This window comes from Oreochromis aureus, linkage group 17, assembly GCF_013358895.1.
Source record: "Oreochromis aureus strain Israel breed Guangdong linkage group 17, ZZ_aureus, whole genome shotgun sequence".
Taxonomy (NCBI): domain Eukaryota; kingdom Metazoa; phylum Chordata; class Actinopteri; order Cichliformes; family Cichlidae; genus Oreochromis; species Oreochromis aureus.
In genome coordinates this window covers 24,891,826-24,913,878 of record NC_052958.1, presented here as the reverse complement: position 1 = coordinate 24,913,878, position 22,053 = coordinate 24,891,826, and the positions used below count along the sequence as shown (strand labels likewise).

The 22,053-nt window shown below is 39.6% G+C and overlaps 2 protein-coding genes across 4 annotated transcripts in view; both read right to left on the bottom strand.

The window, feature by feature from the left end:
• Positions 1-3,716, bottom strand: part of niban1a (niban apoptosis regulator 1a) — a 29,176-nt gene extending 25,460 nt beyond the window's left edge. The window contains exons 1-2 of one of the 2 annotated variants that reach the window (XM_039601610.1): positions 3,623-3,716; positions 3,305-3,552 (exon numbers count right to left, since the gene is read on the bottom strand). In XM_039601610.1, the coding sequence (XP_039457544.1) occupies positions 3,305-3,359 (55 nt within the window). In that variant the 5' untranslated portion in view covers positions 3,360-3,552; positions 3,623-3,716. Of the gene's footprint in view, positions 1-3,304 lie in introns of both variants that reach the window. The other variant, XM_031740521.2, reaches the window with a different exon arrangement.
• Positions 3,717-5,365: 1,649 nt separating this feature from the next.
• Positions 5,366-22,048, bottom strand: trmt1l (tRNA methyltransferase 1-like). Of its 2 annotated transcripts, none has more exons than XM_039601319.1 (16): positions 21,794-22,048; positions 16,503-16,598; positions 16,294-16,356; positions 13,911-14,024; positions 13,631-13,695; positions 11,961-12,117; positions 9,764-9,884; positions 9,600-9,679; positions 9,058-9,310; positions 8,101-8,313; positions 7,829-8,019; positions 7,589-7,655; positions 6,523-6,686; positions 6,380-6,445; positions 5,846-5,972; positions 5,366-5,689 (listed from the first exon to the last, which is right to left on the bottom strand). In XM_039601319.1, the coding sequence occupies exons 1-16, from the start codon at positions 21,900-21,902 to the stop codon at positions 5,500-5,502; spliced, it is 2,076 nt and encodes a 691-aa protein (XP_039457253.1). In that variant the 5' UTR covers positions 21,903-22,048; the 3' UTR covers positions 5,366-5,499. The 2 variants fall into 2 exon arrangements, with proteins under 2 accessions (XP_039457253.1, XP_031596440.1); XM_031740580.2 differs by lacking the exon at positions 21,794-22,048 and adding an exon at positions 19,763-19,870.
• Positions 22,049-22,053: the final 5 nt, after the last annotated feature.

Below are 22,053 nucleotides of genomic sequence, written 5' to 3'. Positions count from 1 at the left end.
CAGCAGCAGTAATGTTAGATGTGAAAAGTTGATCATTTTTTGAAAGCAATGCCAGCAATCAGAATGCAGGAAGCAAAGGTTCTGATGCTCAAAGTTTCTTGCAGACCCCCTGCCCTAAGCTCAAGTGAAGCATATGGCTGTAGCTCAGGTGGCAGAGCAGGTCAGCCACTAATCAGAAGGTCGGTGGTTTGATCCCAGGCTGCATGCCAAATATCCTTGGGCAAGATACTAACCCCATGTTTGCCTACTGGTGGTGGTCAGAAGGCCCGGTGGCGCCAGTGTCCGGCAGCCTCGCCTCTGTCAGTGCGCCCCAGGGCAGCTGTGGCTACAATGTAGCTTGCCGTTGCCAGTGTGTGAATGTGTGTGTGAATGGGTGAATGACTGAATGTAGTGTAAAGCGCTATACAAATGCAGGCCATTTACCATTTATGACACTGTTAACCCTGAAATCTTTTACTATAGAGAAAATTACAGGTAAATTTACATCTAAGCACTGTAATGCTTGGAAATATTAGTGCTTGCAGTGTGTTTTGAAGTCCACAAAACTATCCCTCAGACTCCTAGTAGATGCAGTTTTCAGTTTTTAGTAGGCCACTAATTAAATAAAAGCTTAAGTTCAGTGATTTTTCCCCAAAATGAGGTCTGGAGAGATTTTTCTTCCATGCTGGCTACAATTACTATGCACAAAGTTAGGCACCAATGTGACTGCATCAGAGAGCTGCAGACTATCCTTGTACATGAACGTAAGTAGGCGAGATATTTGATGTAATGGAATTTTCCTATACATTTGTATTCAGGATTTTTCAAGAGATTTGTCTCTGCCTCATAGTATAATGGCTCAAAGTATTGGATGAAGCCTAGCAGACTCCTGGGACACCTGTGAATCAATGCAGGGGCTAGATGACCTATAATTTTTGCCACTTCTGCATTTGCTTGTTTTTTCAGCTTTAGAGGTTGTATCTTGGTCAACTGTCAGAAAACACGCCAAATTCAAAGAGAATCAATTTTGTAAACACAAGACTAAGAAAAGCAGCATATCTTTAAAAATAACAGGCTGCAAGAGTTTGGAACGTGGCACGACTTTTCTTCAAAAACAGATTCATCCACAGCTGATCAACTGAATGCAATTAACACTACAAAAAAAATCACGAAAGATTGCCTGCCTGCCTGCCTGCCCCCCCCACTAAAAAAAAAAAATTAAAATAAACATCATAAAACTGAATTAATTTATTGTTAAACATTTGATATTGTTAAGGTCACTGTAAAAATTAAAGCTTAATAACCTGGAGAATAATGTTACCAAACCGGAACTGAATGACAACACACCACGAATCAAACATTCAAGCCCCCTTTATCCTGTGTGATTCTGGTGATTCTGGGGTATGTGAGATGTAAGGTCGGGGGGGGGGGTTTGAGTGGCGGGGGGGGGAGGCCTATAATGACTGAGTATTCCTTCTCTACTCCCCTTTTTATAACTCCAGTGTGTTAACATGCAGCACCAAGCAACACAGCCCTCTGCTAACAGTTTAACAACAAGAAGACATCGCTTTAGTGAATGATATAGTCAGAGTTAGAAATATGTTCAGACACAGTCAGAAAGGTCAAATTACATCAGTCAGAAAAACTGCTAGTGAGTGTCAAGGGACGGAACTCCATCGAAACTGGACCTTTGTCAGTTCATGAATCATACACTATGTACTGCAGTAGGATCACTTCATCTAACCCAACCTTGGAAACTACTCACCAAATTGCCATGCTCCACCCTGTATACACATTTCACTGCTACATAACGACAGACAAGAATGCTTTGGCCATGAGAAATAGATCTAGAGTGTCACTGATTTTGACTGTTTTAAGCCTCCCCTAAGTGGCAGCCAGGAAAATCTGACAAGGCAAACATGAAAGCACGCGCTTCACCCCGAGTCTGTAGACTGAGTGTACAAACAGCTTTTACAGACCGTAAGCATAAACTCCAGAAGATAGAAAGTTCCCAGGGGATGTCATTAAATGAAGGTCTGAACACTGGCTTCCTAACATACAGAGCATTTCCACTCTGATACTGTGTATTAAGAACTGCAACAAAAATAAACACGTCTGTGCACACAGACTGCCCCAGCTGAACCCATTTCACAGCTGAGTACTGCAAACTGGTATCAGGTCCAAAATCAGTCCAAATTTTGTCACAGCTTGGTGCCTTCTGGTCTGCCTGTTAATCAGGAAATAGAGCGGGGCTGATTTAATCGCCGACTCCCCACATTGCATGTTGAAGTGGGCAATAAAGTCCAACTTGCCCTGAGTGCATTCATTTAAGTGTGTGTGAGACAAGGCACTTACTCATGGAATAAAGTGCTGTATGAATGTGTGTGTGACTAAGCGAACAAAGCTATTCTAAAAAGCACTCTAAAATTGCTCAGTTGGCTTTGAAAAGCACTATAAGTACCAGTCCCTCTGAAATTAGAAACAAATGAGGCTAAAATAAACCAGATTCATGGTTAAAAAACTTGAATTATGAAGCTCAGATTCGCTTTAATAAAAAACTCCTCACAGCAGCCTGTATGATGAAGAAAGCATGAGGGAAAATGCTGCATGAAGGATTGCCTTCAAATTAGATTTCACTATTTATGCAACACACGGGAAGCACAGCTGCGGTGAATCCTGGAACACTAACATCACCACATGTGCACCTGTCTGCTGTACACTCATACACACAATAAAAGACAGGTAACATTAGTCCACACCCCTGGACACGCCCAAAAGAAAGAGAGAAAAGGAAAGAAAGATCGATCTCTCTGATTTTCCTTTTTCCCTAGCAGTACTGGAAATACTGGAGTGACCCGCATGAGCCCCCCAGACTAAGCAGGCAGAAGTAATAAATGCATGAACTAATGTTTTTGCGATAAGAAACAGATGTAAAGTGCCCCCCCCCCCAAAGAGCTTATTTGGAGATAACCAGACATAACCAGACGGACAGCTTTGTGAGTAGCCTGGCAGATACTCGGCTCTCTGGAGTAAAATCGACGGGATCTGTTTCCCACTCTAACCTGACTCACATTTTCACGTAAAGAAAGCTCAGACTGACACTGCGATTCAAATTAAAATCGCGCTTATTGTATTTATGCGCAAACTAACAGCTTCAAACACAGTGATGTGAAACGTCGCTCTAAACCCGACAGAAACAGCCCACTCTCTTCATCGGTGTTCAATGAAACGCGCTGAGGAGTGCGTTGCGCCCTCGTCGCGTCGCTCACCAAACGCATACCAAAATTTCAACCTCAAAGTTTCTCGGTTATTTAATTTTTTTTACCTTTAATGTACTTGGATTTGTTTTCATCCAACAGGCTGGACGCGGAACCCCCCATGATGCTTCTGACAGGAGACGATCCACAGGTAGTGATCTGCACTCAGGTACTCACACCGTCACATCAGTTTGCAGGGCTGCTCTCCTCCTCCTCCTCCTCCCAGTGTGTCATTCAGTGACGCTCCGCCACTTGGGCCAGCCCCAATAGCGCTTGTGGTCTCCCTAATCATCCACCGTGACTTGTTGAATCACAGCTGTAAAAAGCTCTATTCAATTCGGTTCATCAAACGACAATTAGAATAAAATAATAGTAATGTAACTGACCCTTTGGATTTAGGAGTGCTCTATCTAGACAAGGAGACAAGAGGGTAGAGTGCAAAATTTACCTCAAACATCAAACTTAGAAAGGGGCATTCATATGATAGATTTATAAAAATACTAGAATTTTACCAACCCAAACTGAAGCAGAAACATTTTTTTAAAATATATACTGTGCTGTCCGGCAGCTTGTGCAAACACATTTGTGATCTGAATGCATTGTGGTGCCGAACACATTTTGCTTTTGCAAGAACAGCTACATAAAATCTTTTTTTTTTAGTTTTTTATTTGTTTTTTTAATGATTTCTATTTGTGTTATTTCAGCTATTGCATGTGTTATTAATCTCAGGCTCTCTTCCACAGCGTGTCTTTTATCCTGTCTTCCTTCTCTCACCCCAACCGGTCTCAGCAGATGGCCCCGCCCCTCCCTGAGCCTGGTTCTGCAGGTTTCTTCCTGTTAAAAGGGAGTTTTTCCGTCCCACTGTCGCCAAAGTGCTTGCTCATGGGGGTCATATGATTGTAGGGTCTACCTTTTAATATAAAGTGCCTTGAGGTGACTGTTGTTGTGATTTGGCGCTGTATAAATAAAATTGAATTTAATGAGCTTGTGTGGAACCACAAACCTCTTGGTTGATCAAAGAAACAAATAAATCACTCATATAAGCAATGCTAGTCTCAAGTGATTGAAAAGCAGGCAACTGGACTTGACATCTGACCTCTCATCCAAGATGCTTTTCACACACAGTAGCTAGGAAGAAACTACCCACAGAGACCGAAACCCATTTCTCTACGACACTGTAAACCTGATTTTATGTTGAGAAGTTGGACATTTAAACACAGAAATCTGCAGTGACTGAGTTACTTTTGGAGCCAGGCATGGGAGGAATTGCAGTTCAATTCCTCCTTGAGTTTGCGGTTACTGTTTTGCTGGTGACTAACAGACAAGCCCAATATTAGCATGTCCAGTGGAAAGAGCCAACGAAAACCAACTTATCAACAAAGCAACAGATTTGACAAACAGAATCTTTTAATGTGTTTCTATTCCCTGAATGCACTCTTGTTTTTATCACTTTTTTGGCTGATAATATTTTCAGTGTCACTGTTCTATTGTTAAATGGTAAATGGGCTGGTTCTTATTCAGCACCTTTCTACTCTGAGCACTCAAAGCACTTTGTACAACGTGCCTCATTCACACAAGCACTTTTTTCCTGTGCTCTTTCTATGGAAGTGTTTTCTTTCTAACATTCACACTTACACACACTACCTGGGTTAGTATATTGCCCAAGAATATTTGGCGGGCAGACTTGAGCAGGCGGGCATCAAACCACCAACCTTCTGATTAGTATGTGACCTGGGTCTACCTCCTGAGCTACAGACCACACAAATATCTAATTACATGTCTGCTTTTGTATATCTCATGCCTATTGCAGGTTACATTTTAAATATAGTAGTTCTTAGGTGTCTCTCTGCATATGTCACTGCTTAGTATTTACTCTGACTCTTCATTGTACATTTTGGGTAACGTGCCTGTTCCACACTGGATGTTTCAAAACAACCAGAACAGTTTGAAGAATGAAATTAGAGCCCAATAAAGAATTACTAAGACAGCAAGAGACAAGATTTTTATGCTTTTATAAAACAAAGGAAACAAAAAGGTAATAAAGAGATTTTCAGGAGAAATAAATAGAGATAAAATGAGCCATGTGTAACACTTGAATTTGTGTACAAATAGAAAATATCTTTCCTTGGTTTATGTTTGATTAAAGTTTATTCAGAAAAACCACATGTTTTGACTGAAACTGACTGAGAAGTTAGTTCAGGCGTAAAGAAGCAAAGAAATAAAGTTTTACTTCAGGTGTGGAGAAGTGAAGCCTTTTCTTTGCTCACACTGTTTTCTCCACGCTCACGCTGGTCTGAGTGGCGCTGGCGTTGGTGCACGTAGGAACGCTGTACTTGGTGAGGACAGATTTAAACTGCAGCAGCGTGGCGTCGGTTCGAACCCCCGTTGGATCAAAGTGAGTCCGACTCACTCTGAAGCCAGCTTCTGTCAGGTACTGAAGGAACTTGTTCAACCTGTGCACAGAACAGAGTATTTACAGCGAGGTACACTAGATCCTGACTAGTGTTTGGCCTGTTTTTGTACTTTGGTCATTAGTTTCCTATTTGTTGCAAAGTCACCAAAATGTGAAAATACTTTATTTCTGAGAGAGTTTAGTAAAAGTCACTCACTTGGGCATATTCATGCCACGAATGCTGTGGCGATGGATGCTGTAGTAGAATGGTGGGTGATCCAGAGCAGCATCAGACTTGAGCTTTTTCACAAAGTTCCCAGATTCATCTGCAATCTTCCTCTTTCCTACAGGAAAATTCAAAATTATACCTCAACAGAAAACTGGAAATGAAGAAGTCAAAAATCTTTTTCATGTAACGTCATATATGTTATACTGAATACTGAATATGTCTAAAATAATGCATTAAACGCAATTTTTAGGACAAAAACTATATTGGTAACGGAAGACTATGCCTGTAAAAAGTGTCAAAATTAAGACCAAGTAGTTCATTTATTCATCAGGAATCGCTTTAATGCAGAAAAGGCTTGCACTGCCCTCTAGAGGACACATGCATGCTTCGAGTATGGCCGTCTGTGTACACAGTCTTTCCTCCTTTCCCTTGTCTGCTGCAGGTTTTCACTCAGTTGTCCATGTGCGTGCACAAAGTAGGAGGCCTGAGTGAATAATGGAGGCTTAGAAAACTTTGACTCACCAGACTGATCAGCAGCACCCGACTCCTCTCCAGTGTTTAAGGTCTTAATAACAACGCCGCACTCCACTGCAGAAGAACAGAAGATCCTTTCAAGATTCGACCATGTCAACATCAGACCCATGTTACAGATGATAGACTGGTACCTTGGTTGGTGAGAGCAGACGGTCCGTGGACTAAAGACTTGAGGGTGGTGCACTCAGACTCATAGATCAGGGTTTTGACAAGCGGCTGGATATCATCCATGCTGTGCTTCACAGCTGCAGAAAGCATCCTTCTCAGAAAGCCTGTGTTAAATAGAGGACCAGACCTGCACATGCACACATACACAAACAGCTTGGGTAAGTATTTGGACAATGACACTTGAACTCTTTGCTTGTGTACACAACTTCATAGGATTTTAAATGAAAGTATTTAACAAAAGTATTAACTTTGTAGCACTTACATTTTGCATTACCATCTGTATGTATTATTGTAGGATCTACGTTACAATATAAACACTTTGAGGGAGTTGTTGTTGTGATTCGGCGATTTTTCATAAACAGCCCCCCAGTTTCAGAGGCTTAAACGTAATTGGACAGACTAACAAAGTTTTAAATATAAGGAATGTAAAATGTAAACAAAGCATCCTTCAAACTAAAGAAGAGAGGGACGATCTGGCTCGTTACCAAGCACTGCTCACAAGCCTGCGTCTCAGATGGTACAGGGTTGTTGTGTTCGTGGAATTGGCAGCTTGCACATCTGAAAAGACGTGGAAGGTTTTCGAGTAGCATATGCTCCCATCCAGATGATATCTTTTTCAGGGAATACGTTGCATATTTAGACTTTAGATGGGTTATTTAGTTTAATTAAGGAAGGCATTAGTGGAATAGAGAACTAGGGCCAGGAGAAGCCACACAGTTTTAAAACTGTTCTTGTTTGTTTGTTCTTGTGGTAATATCATGATTTTATCTCTTTCTGGACTTTTTACAAGCTTGTTTTTATCATTAAATTATGCACCCAGTTTTTGTGGGTGTTAGATGCAGAGTTTAATAACAAAAAATGGTTTAAAGTATCAGTATTTTGGTAAAGCATCTTTCCAGTGGCCATTAGGTAATTTAATTGCCACAAAAAATGTGGAAGAGAATGGATGGATAGATGTTAACACCAAACCATTACAGCTACATGAGAACGCAGTAGTTTGTGAGACTGGTGTTGCTATGTGCAGTTTACCATAGCGGTCCCAGCTGCACTGCTGTTTTTCCAGGCAGACTTCCATGACAGTTGCAGGGTAGTGTGTCTGAAACAAACAGGCATTAGAACACGATGATGAGGTAACTTCAGCATCTTATTAAATTAAAATTATTTGCTACAGCTCACCAAATATGTGACAGATTCTTTAATTGCTTTAATGCTTCATCATTTAAAAGCTTGTAAAGAATCTTCTTCAGTATATGATTTTCAGCCACTCACCATCCACCATGTTTCCCAGTTTGAGGAACACTCTCTCCTCACACCACTGGCAGTGCATCAGTTTTCGTAACTTCTTGGCTGACTCATCAGCTTGCACAGGACCTCTGAGGACTCTCACGACCACCAGCACAAAATGCTCTAATGCCACCGCTAGCAGCACCTCAATGCCCTTGTTGCAGCGTGCTGCCGCTCTGCAGCAGATGGAAGTTAATCAGTATAAAAAGCTGATTTCATTCTGTATCACATCCCACATTAAAATAAAAACAGCCTACCTGGCTACAGTCGCCACGACCATTCGTGCTGCCAACTCTCTGTAGTATTCGGTACGTACAATGTGGCAGCCATAGTGACGCAGGGTGACATTGGGTGACTTGGCATAAAGGGATCCCGTGTCTGTGGATGTCACAGAGATGATGCCCAGGTTTCGGACGTTTCTGAAGGCAGCATCCAAGTAGTTCACTGCCGTACCAAAAGGATCTAGGTGACTGAAACATTCATCAAATAGAAAGTAGTAGAAATGTTTTTTATTACATTTTGACAGAATTTGGACCTCCCATAAACCCATAACATAGACTGTATTTAGATTCATAACATGAAATCTCTACAAAGATGAAGCTATAATCAAAGATTATATTAAAATAGGGTCATAACCACTTTGAAAGGGAACCTGTTGTTTTGAAACTGGACAAGATGAGAAATGAATGTTTCTAACTCAACTAAGAAACTAAGAGACACTTAAAACTTATGTAGTTGTTCATCACAAGTTAGACTCACCCTAAACGATCGCATTTTGAATAACTGGACCAAAATAAATGTCATGTTATATGAAACTTGAAACTAGGGATTGAGCCTATAAACACTTCAGAGTATTTTTTTATTTTTTTTTATTTTTAAACAAAAATCAATCAACTACACCTAAAAATGATCCAGATGTGGTTTCTTTGTAATGGAGTTTATTAGGGAGATTTATATAAAAGGGAGCTGTTTCTTGGGTTTTACTTTATCCACAATAGAACCAATATAAATAATGACCAAGCAGCATGATTCAAATCTATTGCATTATTACTTCCTTCTCCTGGATTGACCTAATTGATTAAACCCTAAAAGTTCAAGTGAGAGACTGCTGATCAACAGTCCTTCATTTATTACACCAGGAGACTCACAGCACTAAGATCTTTTATCACTCAGTGTTACTAACTTGCCATGTGAAAGATACCCTGCACACTTACATGTAGTCAAAAGGTCGCAGGTGCATGATGACATTGGCATCCATCTTGGCGACCTCAGCAGTAGCAATGGGCACTCCTTCGACCTCACCGCTGGCCCCATCAGACCCCCGGGGAACTCGCATGCCTCCGTCCACTCGGATGTTGTTTAGCTTGCAGTTCTCTTTGATCATTTTGACACATGTCTCACTGATATCTGTTATAGTAACTCTCACGGCATTAAGGAGATGCTTTGCCCACTGGAGGCCCATGATGCCTGAAAGGTGGCGAAGAAGAAATGTTGTGGAATTTTATTGCTGATTAGCTAATACTGCGGAGACATGATGTAAATTTTCTTTCTGTTCTCAGAAAATGCGTCACTGCAAAGAACATTCAGCCTTCCAGCCTCTTAATAACTGATTCCAACTAAACTAAACTTAATGAATATAATTTTTGTAGGAAAAATAAACAAGATTATGCTGATACTTCTGTTTTTTGAAGGTTTTGGTTTGAACTCCTGACTAAAATGAAACTCTTCCGTGGAGTTGTGTAAATTTCATACTCACCTGTGGCTCCAAAAGCATCCAGACACTCAACAGGGTTTCTCTCCTCGGCCAGAACAGCCAGCGAACAAAACACCAGCTGCCTGAAACAAATCCCCACAAATTCCACTTTAATTTATCCACATCAGAGACATACTGGACATATTTTAACAAGAGCTCATCTCCACCTGTTGGTCTTCATCTTGCGATTGAAGTAAGTGTCACTCTTCTGCGGAGTGGTGTGGTTTGGGAGGAGCTGAACATTTGTTCCGAGTTCTTTCATGATTTCGTAGGCTTGACCTGATGGGCCTGTTTGCACAATAAAGCATACGGAGAGATCAGTTTTTTATTACTAATACCTTCTGTATTTGCATTTTTGGTGCAGATTGAAAACAAAAACAGAGGACCTTTAACAGCTGTGTTGCATTTAAAACCCTGAAATTAAGCTGCAGACAAAGCTAAAATAAATAACAGACAATTTACATTCAAAAACAATTTGGAAAACTGACTCAATAAATAACTTTCTAAGCCATTTTTAAGAACTGAAAGGTGGTCCAATGGTCCCTGTGATGGCCAAACCCAAGGCCACACTCTAAAGTCAGTAACTCTTGTGTATTTTCATTTCTTTATTTGAACACAATAAGACACTTCAGTTTCCAATAAGTTTATTGATTGGTTTGGATACATTAGTTCTATTTGTAAGCACGCACATTTAGTTTACTTATGTATTCATACCAGTTCATTACTTTGATTTTTGACTACCCTTTTGTTTCTTTACTTCTTACTTGCTATGATCCCGGGGAGTTGCCAGACAAAAGCTGGTGGCCAGCATTTGAAATTAAATACAAAGAGAGATAATTGGACCGCACCACCACTTCCTGCTGAAGGGGGAGAGTGTGTGTTTTCTTTAATTAAAAACAAAGTATTTGTACTTAATTAAATATTTGAGTTTAGGGTTCACTAGTTTAGTGAAACTGGACTGTACTGCATTGTTTGTTGTTTACGATTGTGTTTTGTTTAGTTACCCCTCGTGTGTCATAGTGGTCTGATCAGCCATTATATAAACCCTTGTGTCATTTGATGTTTAGGTCAGCTATGTCTGTTTGGGCAGTCATTTGGTTTGTTAAGTTTGCAGTTCTTTGCCTGAGTTCAGTTTCGTTTCTTTGACCTTTTTTATGAGCTCAACATTTATGACTTTTATGATGTAAAAATAATTTTGGGGGGTTAAATAAATGAAAACCCTATTTTTCTAATAATTCCTGTGACTCCCCCTTGTTTTTTTTTTCCAACTCGGTCCATCACAGTCCCCACCACAGTTTGTCCAGTTTTGTAGCCAATCATAGGCCCAGCTGTCTTAAACAGTTTATTCATTTGGCAGCTGTGATGCTGCTTCCCCAGCAGACCACAGCAAAGTACACTGTGCTCACCACAACTGACTGATAGAAAATCTCCAGCAATGTTCAAAGTGTGGATACCTAGGAACTCATATTCCTCTACCACATCAACATCAGCAGCAATCGCTGCTTCTCTGAGCTTATTCACACTGCGAGTTTCTCACAACCACAGCTGTGGAGAAAGTCTGTGTTCAAAGAGTAATGCCCAAGTAGTCAGCAATCAATGAGACGGTGGACATGTTTACGGAGATTTTCTTTTATTTCTTGGAGTGGCAGCGAGATTGCACTGGAGAAATCAAAGATGAAACTCTTACTATCTAGACTGAAGTAAGCTCTCTGCAGCATCGAGATGATTGCATCAATATAGAATTCTATTTGTGTCAAAAGTCACAAACAAACATAATCTGAGACATTAGTTGTGTTTATTTTTGAATGGTACTCCTGGTCCATCTCTGTTTGTTTCTAAAATGTTAAAATTGTGTCCATTTCACTCAAACTACTACAAACACCTATTTGTTTTTCCAACACCTCCCCTCAGATGTTTATTGGATGGAGATCTTGGAAATCTCAAGGCCAAGACAAAATCTTCATGTTGCTGAGATCTTTACTGAAGCATTTTTTTATGATATGTCAGGAGACATGATTTTGCTGAGAGAGGCCACAGTCACCAGAGAGCATGCTTAAGATGCAGGGGCTGCCTCTGCCAGATCACCGTCTTCCCAAAGTGCATTCTGCTTTGTTCTCTTCCCTGAGTAAATGATGCACAAGCACGTACACTTCCACATAATGAAAACGTAAACATGACAGCTCTGGGTCCAGCGGCCCTGAGTCCAGATCTGACATAAAACACCTGTCATTTGGAAGATGCTCTGAAAGTCATTTGGCCCCCTCTGGAGTCACTCATGTTAACTTCACTTCACCTCTGAGGGGATTTTTATGATTTTTATCAATACTGCAACTGTAAACGTCAGCTTAGCTCAGTGTTTCTTACTTGGCTCTTCAAACAAGACATCTGAGGTCCCGGAGTAGCTAGCCTCAGTCTCGCCTTTGTTTACGTGGCGTTTCAAGTGGCTAATCATGTCCGTCTTCCTGGCAATGGTAACAGAGCACACTACGCAGTGGTAGTGAGCGACATGTCTCCCAGATGCCTACAGGGAAAGAATTCAAACAACAAAGTGATAAAATATAACCCCAGATCATTCTCTCACAAGAAAACGGTTTATGAAATATGCTGATAATATGAATTTAATGTTGCTGTAATATCCTGTATTGTCACATACATAACCCCAAATTACTGTTTGACCTCGAAAGTAGGAGTACAAATGTGACAAACAACAGCTGTCACATAATAACTTTGAAATAATGAGTATTTGCTTGTTTTGCAGTTCCTCTCAGTCATGGAGGGCAAACGTACAAAAATAAAATACATAAATAATTATTAAATACATAACTGATTATTTAAATATCTGCCAATCTATCCATCCATTTCCTTCCGCTTATCCGCCTATCCATGGCCGGGTTGCATTGGCAGCAGCCTAAGCAAGCATGCCGAGACCTTCCTATCCATAGTTATCTCCTCGAGCTTATCCGGGGAACACCGAGGTATTAGTTTCTCTTTGTTGGCTCCCTGTTAAATCCAAAAACTAATTTAAAATCCTGCTCCTCACATACAAGGTCTTTAATAATCAGGCCCCATCTTATCTTAATGACCTTATAGTATCATATCATCCCAATAGAGCACTTTGCTCTCAGCTCCTAGTTTGGATTCGGAAGCCAGACATCCTCTCTACTTTTACGATTAGGCTTCAAACTTTCCTTTTTGATAAAGCATATAGTTAGGGCTGGATCAGGTGATCATCCCTCAGCTGTGCTGCAACAGGTGAAGGCTGCTGGGGGATTCCCACGATGAGTATTTCTTCTTTCACTCACCTTTTTTGCTCACTGTGTGGTTATACACCACTCTGCATTTAATTATTATTCATCTCTGGCTCTCTTCCACAGAGTGTCTTTTGTCCTGTCCCCCTCCCATTAGCTCCAACCGGTAGCAGCAGATGGAGGCCCCTCCCTGAGCCTAGGTCTGCTGGAGGTTTCTTCCTGTTAAAAGTGAGTTTTTCCTTCCCACTGTCACCAAGAGTTTGGTGGTCATTTGATTGTTGGGGTTTTCAACAACTACTGTATGAATAAAATTTCATTGAACTAAATACATTAAGCATAAGGAAGGAGGCCGAGGACTAGTGAGCATCAGAACCACTATTGAAGATGAAACAACAAAAATCTGTAAGTACAACAAGAAGATGCCCACAGTTGCTCATGTGCTTAATGAGTACCTCAGGCAGCAGAAAGAGCAGCAAGAACGGGAACCATCATGAGAGAGTCTGCATGGCATGCATCACCAGCAGATAGAAAACGTGTCTCATAGAGCAAAATCCTACCAATGGCTGGACAAAGCTTTGCTGACAGACAGCACAGAGGCAGACTGCAGTGTGCAATCTACCCTTACACACTGTAATGTTAAAGATCCATTTATTTACAGCACTTTAGCCCTGCACACTCTGGAAGTCTTAAAACTTGTTAATTGTTACCTGTTTTTCATGTTTATCTTATTAGCATTTTATTGTTTACAAAAACCTAAATGATGTGTGTATGTGTTTTGTGTCTCACATGATCTCCGCTGAGGCTGGGCTTAACGTTTCTGCAGGGCAGGTGGCAGATGCACATCCTGTAGCCTGTTCAAAGAAACAGTTTTCACATTTTGATATAGAAGAAGATCCCTGGAGTACAAACAGTTGTGACCACACCCTTATCCAGGACAAATTTAAACACAAAATATGATCCAGCATCAGTCACACACAAGAAACAACTCCTTGCTGCTGCAGATTTTAGGTGAAACCAGATGGCTGCTGGTTATTGTTGTATGTGTGTCGATTTTTATTGTTCCTACCTTCAAACTCTGCATACACTTTCCAGTGGAGGTTCTGCAGGTGTCGGCGGAGTTTGTGGCTGTAACAGGCCTTAAATTTCTCCTCAGGACACAGAGGACACGATTTCCGCCCAGCTGTTGAGCGAAAAAGGCAAAAATCAGCACAACACTAATTAACTGCTTTATTGATTAAAATTCATTGGTTGGTGTGTGACCTATCACGTAACTGTATTTCAAATGTAAAGAATAAAATAAAATACAGGACTTAATCATTAATTGCTTTGTCCATAAATGTCTGAATGGTAAAAGCTAGCATCCTGATACAATGTCTGAAACTGTGAAATATTTTCAATCATGTAAAATCTGACACATCTGATCATATTTGACAGGATTGGATCAAACAATTACTGAAGTAATTATTAGAGTATCAATAATTACTGATTCATTGTCAACTAACCTCTTAAAAATATACTAATTTTAACCTTGTGCATTTACTATCAATGTGCTTTAATTTAACCTCAAACCAATACTATTTGCCAGCCTATCCGTATCAATATTTAATATGGCCAATAAATGAACATTTTAAAAGTAAAGAAGAAACACCCTTCAACCATGTGTTGCACAGTTTTCCCAGGAAATGGCACTCTGTATATTCCCAGTTGGCAACACGCGATGAGCTGGCACCAGCAGAATTGATCAAAGCGTAAATGAGTAAATAAATAGCTCCACATAACTAATGTTAGGGAAATGTGTTTGTGTATCATGTGCCTGAAAGAAAAAGAAACACAGCCAACGCATCACAATATTGGATTTTTAAATGACCAAATATCAGTATCAGCCTTAAAAATTCTCTATCGGTCGTGATCTAGAAGTAACAGTATTCGCTGTTGTGATTATCTCTCATGTAGTTTGTGTTTTGTCCCGTCTCTATTGGTCTCCCTATATTCTTATTTTTTTCATTTTACCCTCTGACCAGGATGTGCCTGAGCCTGGTTCTGCGAGAGGTCTCTTCCTGTTATAAGAGAATGTTTCCTTCCCACTTTCCCCACGTACTTGTTTACAAGGGATCATGAGATCATTGAGGTGCACTCTATAGAAGTGTTTTTGCCTTTTTAAACTTAACCTGAATTGTTGCACATTTGTACAGCTGTTTGTATTTTCAGTCAAATATCAGTTTAAATGTCTATCGTTGTCCTTTAAAGTTCACTAAAATGTATCACACTGCACTATAAAAACAGAGTGATTAACAAGTATGAAATGGATTCCTTAAGAAATGATTGTCAAATACACACTGAAGGTGAGGGATTGTTATTGTGTCGTTTAGCTAATTGATTGGTATTAGCTAAATGATTACATAATCAATAAGCTAACATACAGATGAGGACAATGAAAATCTCTACTTTTTAAAAGGATAATATTTCATAATACTCCCACCACAGTGTTTCTATTTGACGACAGTATTCTTTAAATGTTACGCATCTCTCTTCTTTCCCCAAACCTAAGCAGCATTCTCTATAATCAAAGAGTCTAGAGCTCTTTCATCTCATCTGACCAAAGGACATATCTGTATGTATAATCTTCCTCTAGGTTCTCCTTAACATACTTCAGTCTGGCTTGAAGGCGTCTCTTCTGCAGAAGTAAAGTTTTCCACGACCTGCAACCTCACAGTCCCTTCCTGTGCATCGTTGTTGTGAGTCTCCTCACTATAGTTCCCGGCTTGGCTAGGTTATTCTCTAGTGTCTTGGTAGTTTTACTGGAGTCTTTAGACACATCTCTCACTATTCATTTTTTTATTTTTCACTTGCCTGTTCTTTACTGTGTGCCTCTCTTTGAATTTGTTGATTACTTTTCCCTGCAGTTCTTGACACTTGGAATATCTGTGATAAATTTGTATATCCACCTTCTGCTTTGTGAGCATCAACAAATCTTTTTCTCAAGTCTAAACTGACTTCTTTTGTTTTGGGGATGATGCTTTCTCATGTGACAGCTCACACCTGCTGCTGAAGTTCTTATACCACGTGTAAATTGGAAGAAAACCTTCAGATGTTACATGCTTTAAGCATTACACAGTTAAAGCATTGCACAGTAGCTGTTTGTGCTACGGCTAAATAAAAAAAGAGTCACTTTTTCAGGGCCTAATAATACTGAGCTTGGTCATTTTTGTTTTTTGTTGTTGTTTTTTTCTTAAATTAATTACTGTGTACTATAATAATAATTAATTCTAAGGAAAACTTTCTAAGGAAGTTTCTAAGGAAAACTAGTAAGTTTAGAAATGTTATGTTGAAAATCTCACAGGGGGGGCTATCAATTTTGTTCTAATATGTAATTGTTCAACAACAAATCAACAAGTCTTTAAGTCTGCCCGTCTGTCACTGACTAATAAAAACTGAAGAAGTGAATTTACCACCGCTGAGGTCAACCAGCATCTCAAGGCCCTCCAGTTTAGTTTGAATGGAGAGGTGTCTCTCTATTTGGAGAAAAACAGAACACTTGTTATTTTATCACAAAGATCAGTAAAAGCTTAGTCATTAATGCTACCTGATTCAATTCTGATGAGCATAGGAATGCAGCTGTTATGCAAATCCTAACAAAAATTGAGTTGTATTTAATTACCAGCAGTTGTGATGGATGGTTTGGCATCAGCATCTGTGGCAGTTTCACTCTTCAGTGTCTCCTCAGCAACAAATGGTCCATCGCCTCCATCCCCACCTTCAGAGATGAAGAGAGAAAAAAGAAAAATACTTCCTTAACTATTTTAATGGAGTTCAATGGCTCAAAGTTTTTGTTTTTATTTTTATTTTTATTATTAGTATTATTATTATTATCATCATCGGTAGTAGTAGTAGTATTATATTTACCTGTATGACCAACATCTCCAAAACTGGACAACTAATACCAAATTAATCACTACAGGTCAGAGGAAAATGATGGAAATTCGATTTTATTCCAATAAAAATAAAAAATATTTGACATTGTTTCACAAAACCTGATTACAATAAAGTTAAGGAGTTGCCACTGAAGTTTACTCACCACTTAAATTTGAATACACTTAAAGAAAAAACAAACAGCTCATTTTTTTTTATTTTTCTCTAACACACACAACTGTTAAGTATGTCAGGCATAAGCAGATAAATGTCAGCAGAATCCACTTTTTAAAAAATTACTAACAGACTTCGTTGAAGAGAAAGAAAAGCTTAACTTAAAAACAACATTTAAAAAAGAAGAAAAGCTCAGAAGAAGAATAACATCACGTCATGTTTCCAAACAGAGTTTCTTTAAGTTTTACCAATTTGTGCTTGATATGGCTTTATCTGCCGTTCTGATACACTTTTAAGGAACAAGTGATCAACGCGAGGCCCTCACTAATCGTCTCAGGCACTTGGGTTAGGCCGTGGTGAATCTTGAGACCCTTCTCCAATGTTATCCTTTTTCCAGGCATAAATGTAGCTAATACAGTTTGTCCTTCAAGTGTTGTTGTTCCATCCACTGCCATGCTTATCATTTTAGTCATTTCCATTTTAATGCCATGTGGTCCACAATTAAGTCTTCTTGTACTTCTTGTAGCCACAAATGGGTGGATCCAAACCACTATGTAGAGACTGTTGTCGAGGCCCAAATACAGAGAACTGCAGTAATGCAATCTAGAGGTGATGAAGGCATGAAGAAGTATTTCGATGTCTTTTGGAGGACGACAGGATTTTGCTTTGGTAATTTCATGTAATGGCAAAAACTAGTCTCAATAATTGTGGTCAACTGCTTGTATAATTTAAAATAAATATTTAGAAACATTAAAGATTTCTAACAGTAGAAGAACAATAAAAAGGAAGTGGGCAAAGTTAACTCATCCATAGTATTTTGAAATACAATTATTTCAGCCTTGTTTTCATTGAGGGTAAGAACATTTTGTGTTTACTGATCTTTGGCATCTTGTAGGCAGTTATATAGTAAAACTTAATTTGTGTTATAACAGTGTTATTGTGGGGCTCAGTGTGAGGACTGAGCGAAGAGCTTCAGGACAGAGCCAATGTTTTGGCACTGCAATAACAACTTGAACCATCCACTTGAAGTGCAGATGACTCACTCGCCCGATAACTTAACTGGTTTAAATATTCTCCTCCTGAAAGTGAAACTCTTACAAATCCATATTTCAGCCACCAAACTCCTCCTGTTTGCAACTTTCAATCACAAAACTAACACTGAGACTCTTTAAAGCCTTTTTAGGTTTAAAAGGCAGCTTTCGGCCGGTGTAGACATTTGTAAATATGGCCCTAAAAGTTCCTCTATCTTTATGATTTCAACCTTTGGAACAAAGGGATATTTTTCCACAGGCTGACCTCACTTATATGACTTCCATAAATCAATGATATGAGAACACGTGTCGGCATCTTGTAGTCCATTCTGCTGCCCATTGTAGTTTCAATCCATCTCTCCTTAACAATGTGACATCCAGCATTACATTTTTAAGGACAATAGTGTAAGGTCATTACAATTGACAACACAAGGCTCTTGTCTTTACCCAAGTTCTTAGCAATTCTCCTAACCACTTTTCCTTTCCTTGAAACGAGATAAAGTCGAAATGTGGAGATTACTCTTGTTGTTTCAAGACAAACTGCCACGGTTGCGATACCCTCTGAGGTCGAGGGTAAAGCAGCTGTAATCTGCACTTTTTGATGTTTTCCAAAAAAATAGAATTTTGACTTTTATCTCAAAATATTATTTTGACTTTTTTCTCAAAATAGAATTACAACTTTAGTCTGAAAGTAATTTTTTTCTTAATATGGCCCTAGCACTCATTCGTATAAAGCTGCCCTGCATTTTTTTGTTAAATGTGAAACAGAAAATGTCAGGAAGCCAACATCTATCAGGCTAATATTAGATCAAATGATGAATGCTTACACTGGCAACATTAAAGCAAAGTTTTTCTGTCTTTAAGCATTTTTATCCTATAAAAAGTAGAAATAATGGCATTCTTTCTCATTACTGGAGTTATAGCAGAAACCGTTTTTATTGAAGGCAAACGAAACTGTGGGTGAATGCATCTGGACTCTTTGCTATATGGGTCCATCAGTAAACTGTGTCTGATCAGTCTCTCCGCATTTGATCTTCACTTTCTCTCTCTTGCATTTTGACCTTTCGGGTTTCAGCTGAATCATTAGATCTAAAATCAAACGTAGAATTAGGATTCAAATTCATCTAATGAAAGTTCAAGCTGGCTAAATGATGAGCATGGATATTAAATTAAAATGATGCATTTTTTATCAAACGCGGTTAACTCAGGGTGAACTCAGAGTTGACTGAACTTACTCTGATCAGCTGTTCTGGAGCAACCAGGAGTTGCCGATTACAAAGTTGCCCAACTCATATTTTATTTTTAAACTAAGGGTTTGCTGGACATGCTTCCTGGAACAGGGCCCTGAATTTGGGTCCACAGTTGAAATGTTTACAAACATCACCAATTAAAACCAAAACCAGTTAAGCTGGAACACCGGTTAAATAAATGAACAGTTTTAAGCGGTATGAAGTGAGCGGCTCTGCGGTCCTGTAGTGCAGCTCCGTGATGAGACCAGGTTAACTGAAAATGCAACTCAAACTACATCAAAATCAGCAGCTGTTCTAGGACAGCTGCTCTATCTCATGCAACAGGAAGCAATAGCGGAGTAGTATTAACGCCACCCTTTTTGTCGTTGATGTTGTTGACTATTAGGTCCTATGGCGGAGCTCCATGGTGAGGCCCTCGTTTAGTTCCGCAGTTATAAACTCAAACTCCCGTTAAATAGGCTGCGTAGCATTAATAATGCCTGTAGTATGATTTATGCTGCATTGTATGTTTGCAAATTTAGCGACCAAACATGCAGGTGCTCCAGTTTACCCACATTTGTTATCGACGTCCTCCTGGTGTAGCTGAGCAGCGTCCGCCTCTTTAAGCTCCGCCATTACGAACTACAGCAGCACACACAGGAAATGTTCTATCCTACGCTCTTTACGTAAAGCGCATTGTTTTTAAACGCAATTTGGCATTTTACGGAAGCGCATCGCATTCACGACAGAAGCGTGATTAATAGACGTTTTATAATCTAAAATGAGTTACTGTTGCAAATAAAATCGTACCACACGACTCAGAATAGCTGACAACGTGCTGAGGATAACCAGATACCTCCAGTGTCAAATTATGCAAGTAGCCTATACAAAGTGAAGAAGAACTCTTACTGGTTCATTTCAAAAATATTAACAAAAATAAGAATTACAAGATCAGAATATTTGTAATTATGACATATGTAATTATAATTATAAGATAATGTTATTATTAAACTAAATTTTAAAAAATGAAATGATTAATGTAATGGTTTAAGGAATGAACCACCCATCCATATGGCAAACCAGTTTTGAGATAATTCCTTGAAAAAAAAAGTAAAAGTAATTTTCCTAAGCAAACATGTGATACGCATGTAATTACTCCGCGAAGAATGTAAGCTGTTACACAAATTGTTTCTGCAATGTGCAGAGCGTAATTAACACTATCCAAAAAATCACTGGCTGCGCTCTGCCACTCCTGCAGGCCATCGCCAGCGCCTCCTGTCTTGCATCCTACCACCTGATTGACCCGCTACACTCTGGCTGACGGCACAGGTCAATCAGGTCCCACACTTCCACAAACAGCTTCTTCCCCTATTCGGACTGTTACTGTGGATTAAAGTTTTGGCCTGTCTTAGCAATGCAAAGACCCAAGCATATAAGTATATATAATATATAAGTAAGCATATCAGTATCAAGGAGAAGAAGGCACTCATACCGCTTAGTAATATCATCATCATCCTTCCGGCAGATAAGGTTAGGTGCACAGTTTTGCTAAACCAGGACAGACTATCATGAGAAAACTTTGTCACTGTCATTTAGTGACAAAAATACATTGCATCTGGAAAGTATTTGCAGCACTGCACTTGTTGCACATTTTCTCATGTTACAGCCTTATTGCAAAATAGATTCATTTTGTTTTTCACCTCAGAAATTCAATACACAATGCTCCATAATTGCAAAGTGAAAAGAAATTCGCTTAAAATTCTTGTAAATTTATTGAAAACAAAAATATAATATTTACAGTATTCACAGCCTTTAACATTACACTAAAAAAAAACTAGCTTTGATACATCCTGTTTCCAGTAATCATCTATCAGATGTTTCTACAATTTGATTGGAGTCCATCTGTGGTAAATTCTCTTGACTGGACATGATTTGAAAAAGCACACGCCTGTCTATTTAAAATCCCAAAGTTAACAGCGCAAGTCAGAGCACAAACCAAACTGAAGTCAAAGGAATTATCTGTAGATCTCCTTGACAAGAGTGTATCACAGATCAGGGGAAGGGTCTTCCAAGAGAAAGTGGCATCTGGATTGGTACTTTGAGCTGGATTTCAATATCCTGTTCATTCCTGCAAATGCTGACTGATACCATACATGGAAAAGTGTTGGACTCATTTCAGGGCAGTGAGCCCTTCTAATGCTTGGTTCAGTGCCATTAGGTGCATGTGTTGTTAGGGATAAACGTTCAACAGCACGTTCCAAACATCCTGCATGCCCTGCTGTATGCAATAATGCAGAAAGAAATACAGGTTACACTTGGGGGCAGCGAAGGACTTCTAAACATCTGCAGCATACATGCTAGGCTGGCTGGACAATTACCTGATGGTAGTCGAAATGGTGATATGGCCAGTGTTGGCGTAGCAGGTGCACAAGCTACACCAAGAAATATTAGTTTCAGAGGCAGTCTAAAACATCCAATGATCCATTACAGCTACTCCTGTGTAGGTGTGGGATTCGTTATGTGTTACAGTGAGTTAGATGTAACCAGGTATTTTGCTCAGCTATTTTTACAGCAGTAGGTGTGGAGAGCAGTGCCCGATATCATACCTCCTACCTGGGTTGCTGACCATGTTTTTCTTCGATCACCTTGACAAACACCCAGTCTCCAGGCTTCACCAGCTCTTCTCCTCTGTGCTCCGGTAGCTTCTACAATCATTATTACTGTCAAAGCCGGACAGGCTGGACTCAAACGCAGGCCTCCGGGGGAATCGAGGGAAAGTCCAGGGCCACACTCCTCTTCACACAGTCTGTGGCTCACTTGCAAAATCACTCCACGCTGAAATCCACTCACGCTCAGTGGTGCACAG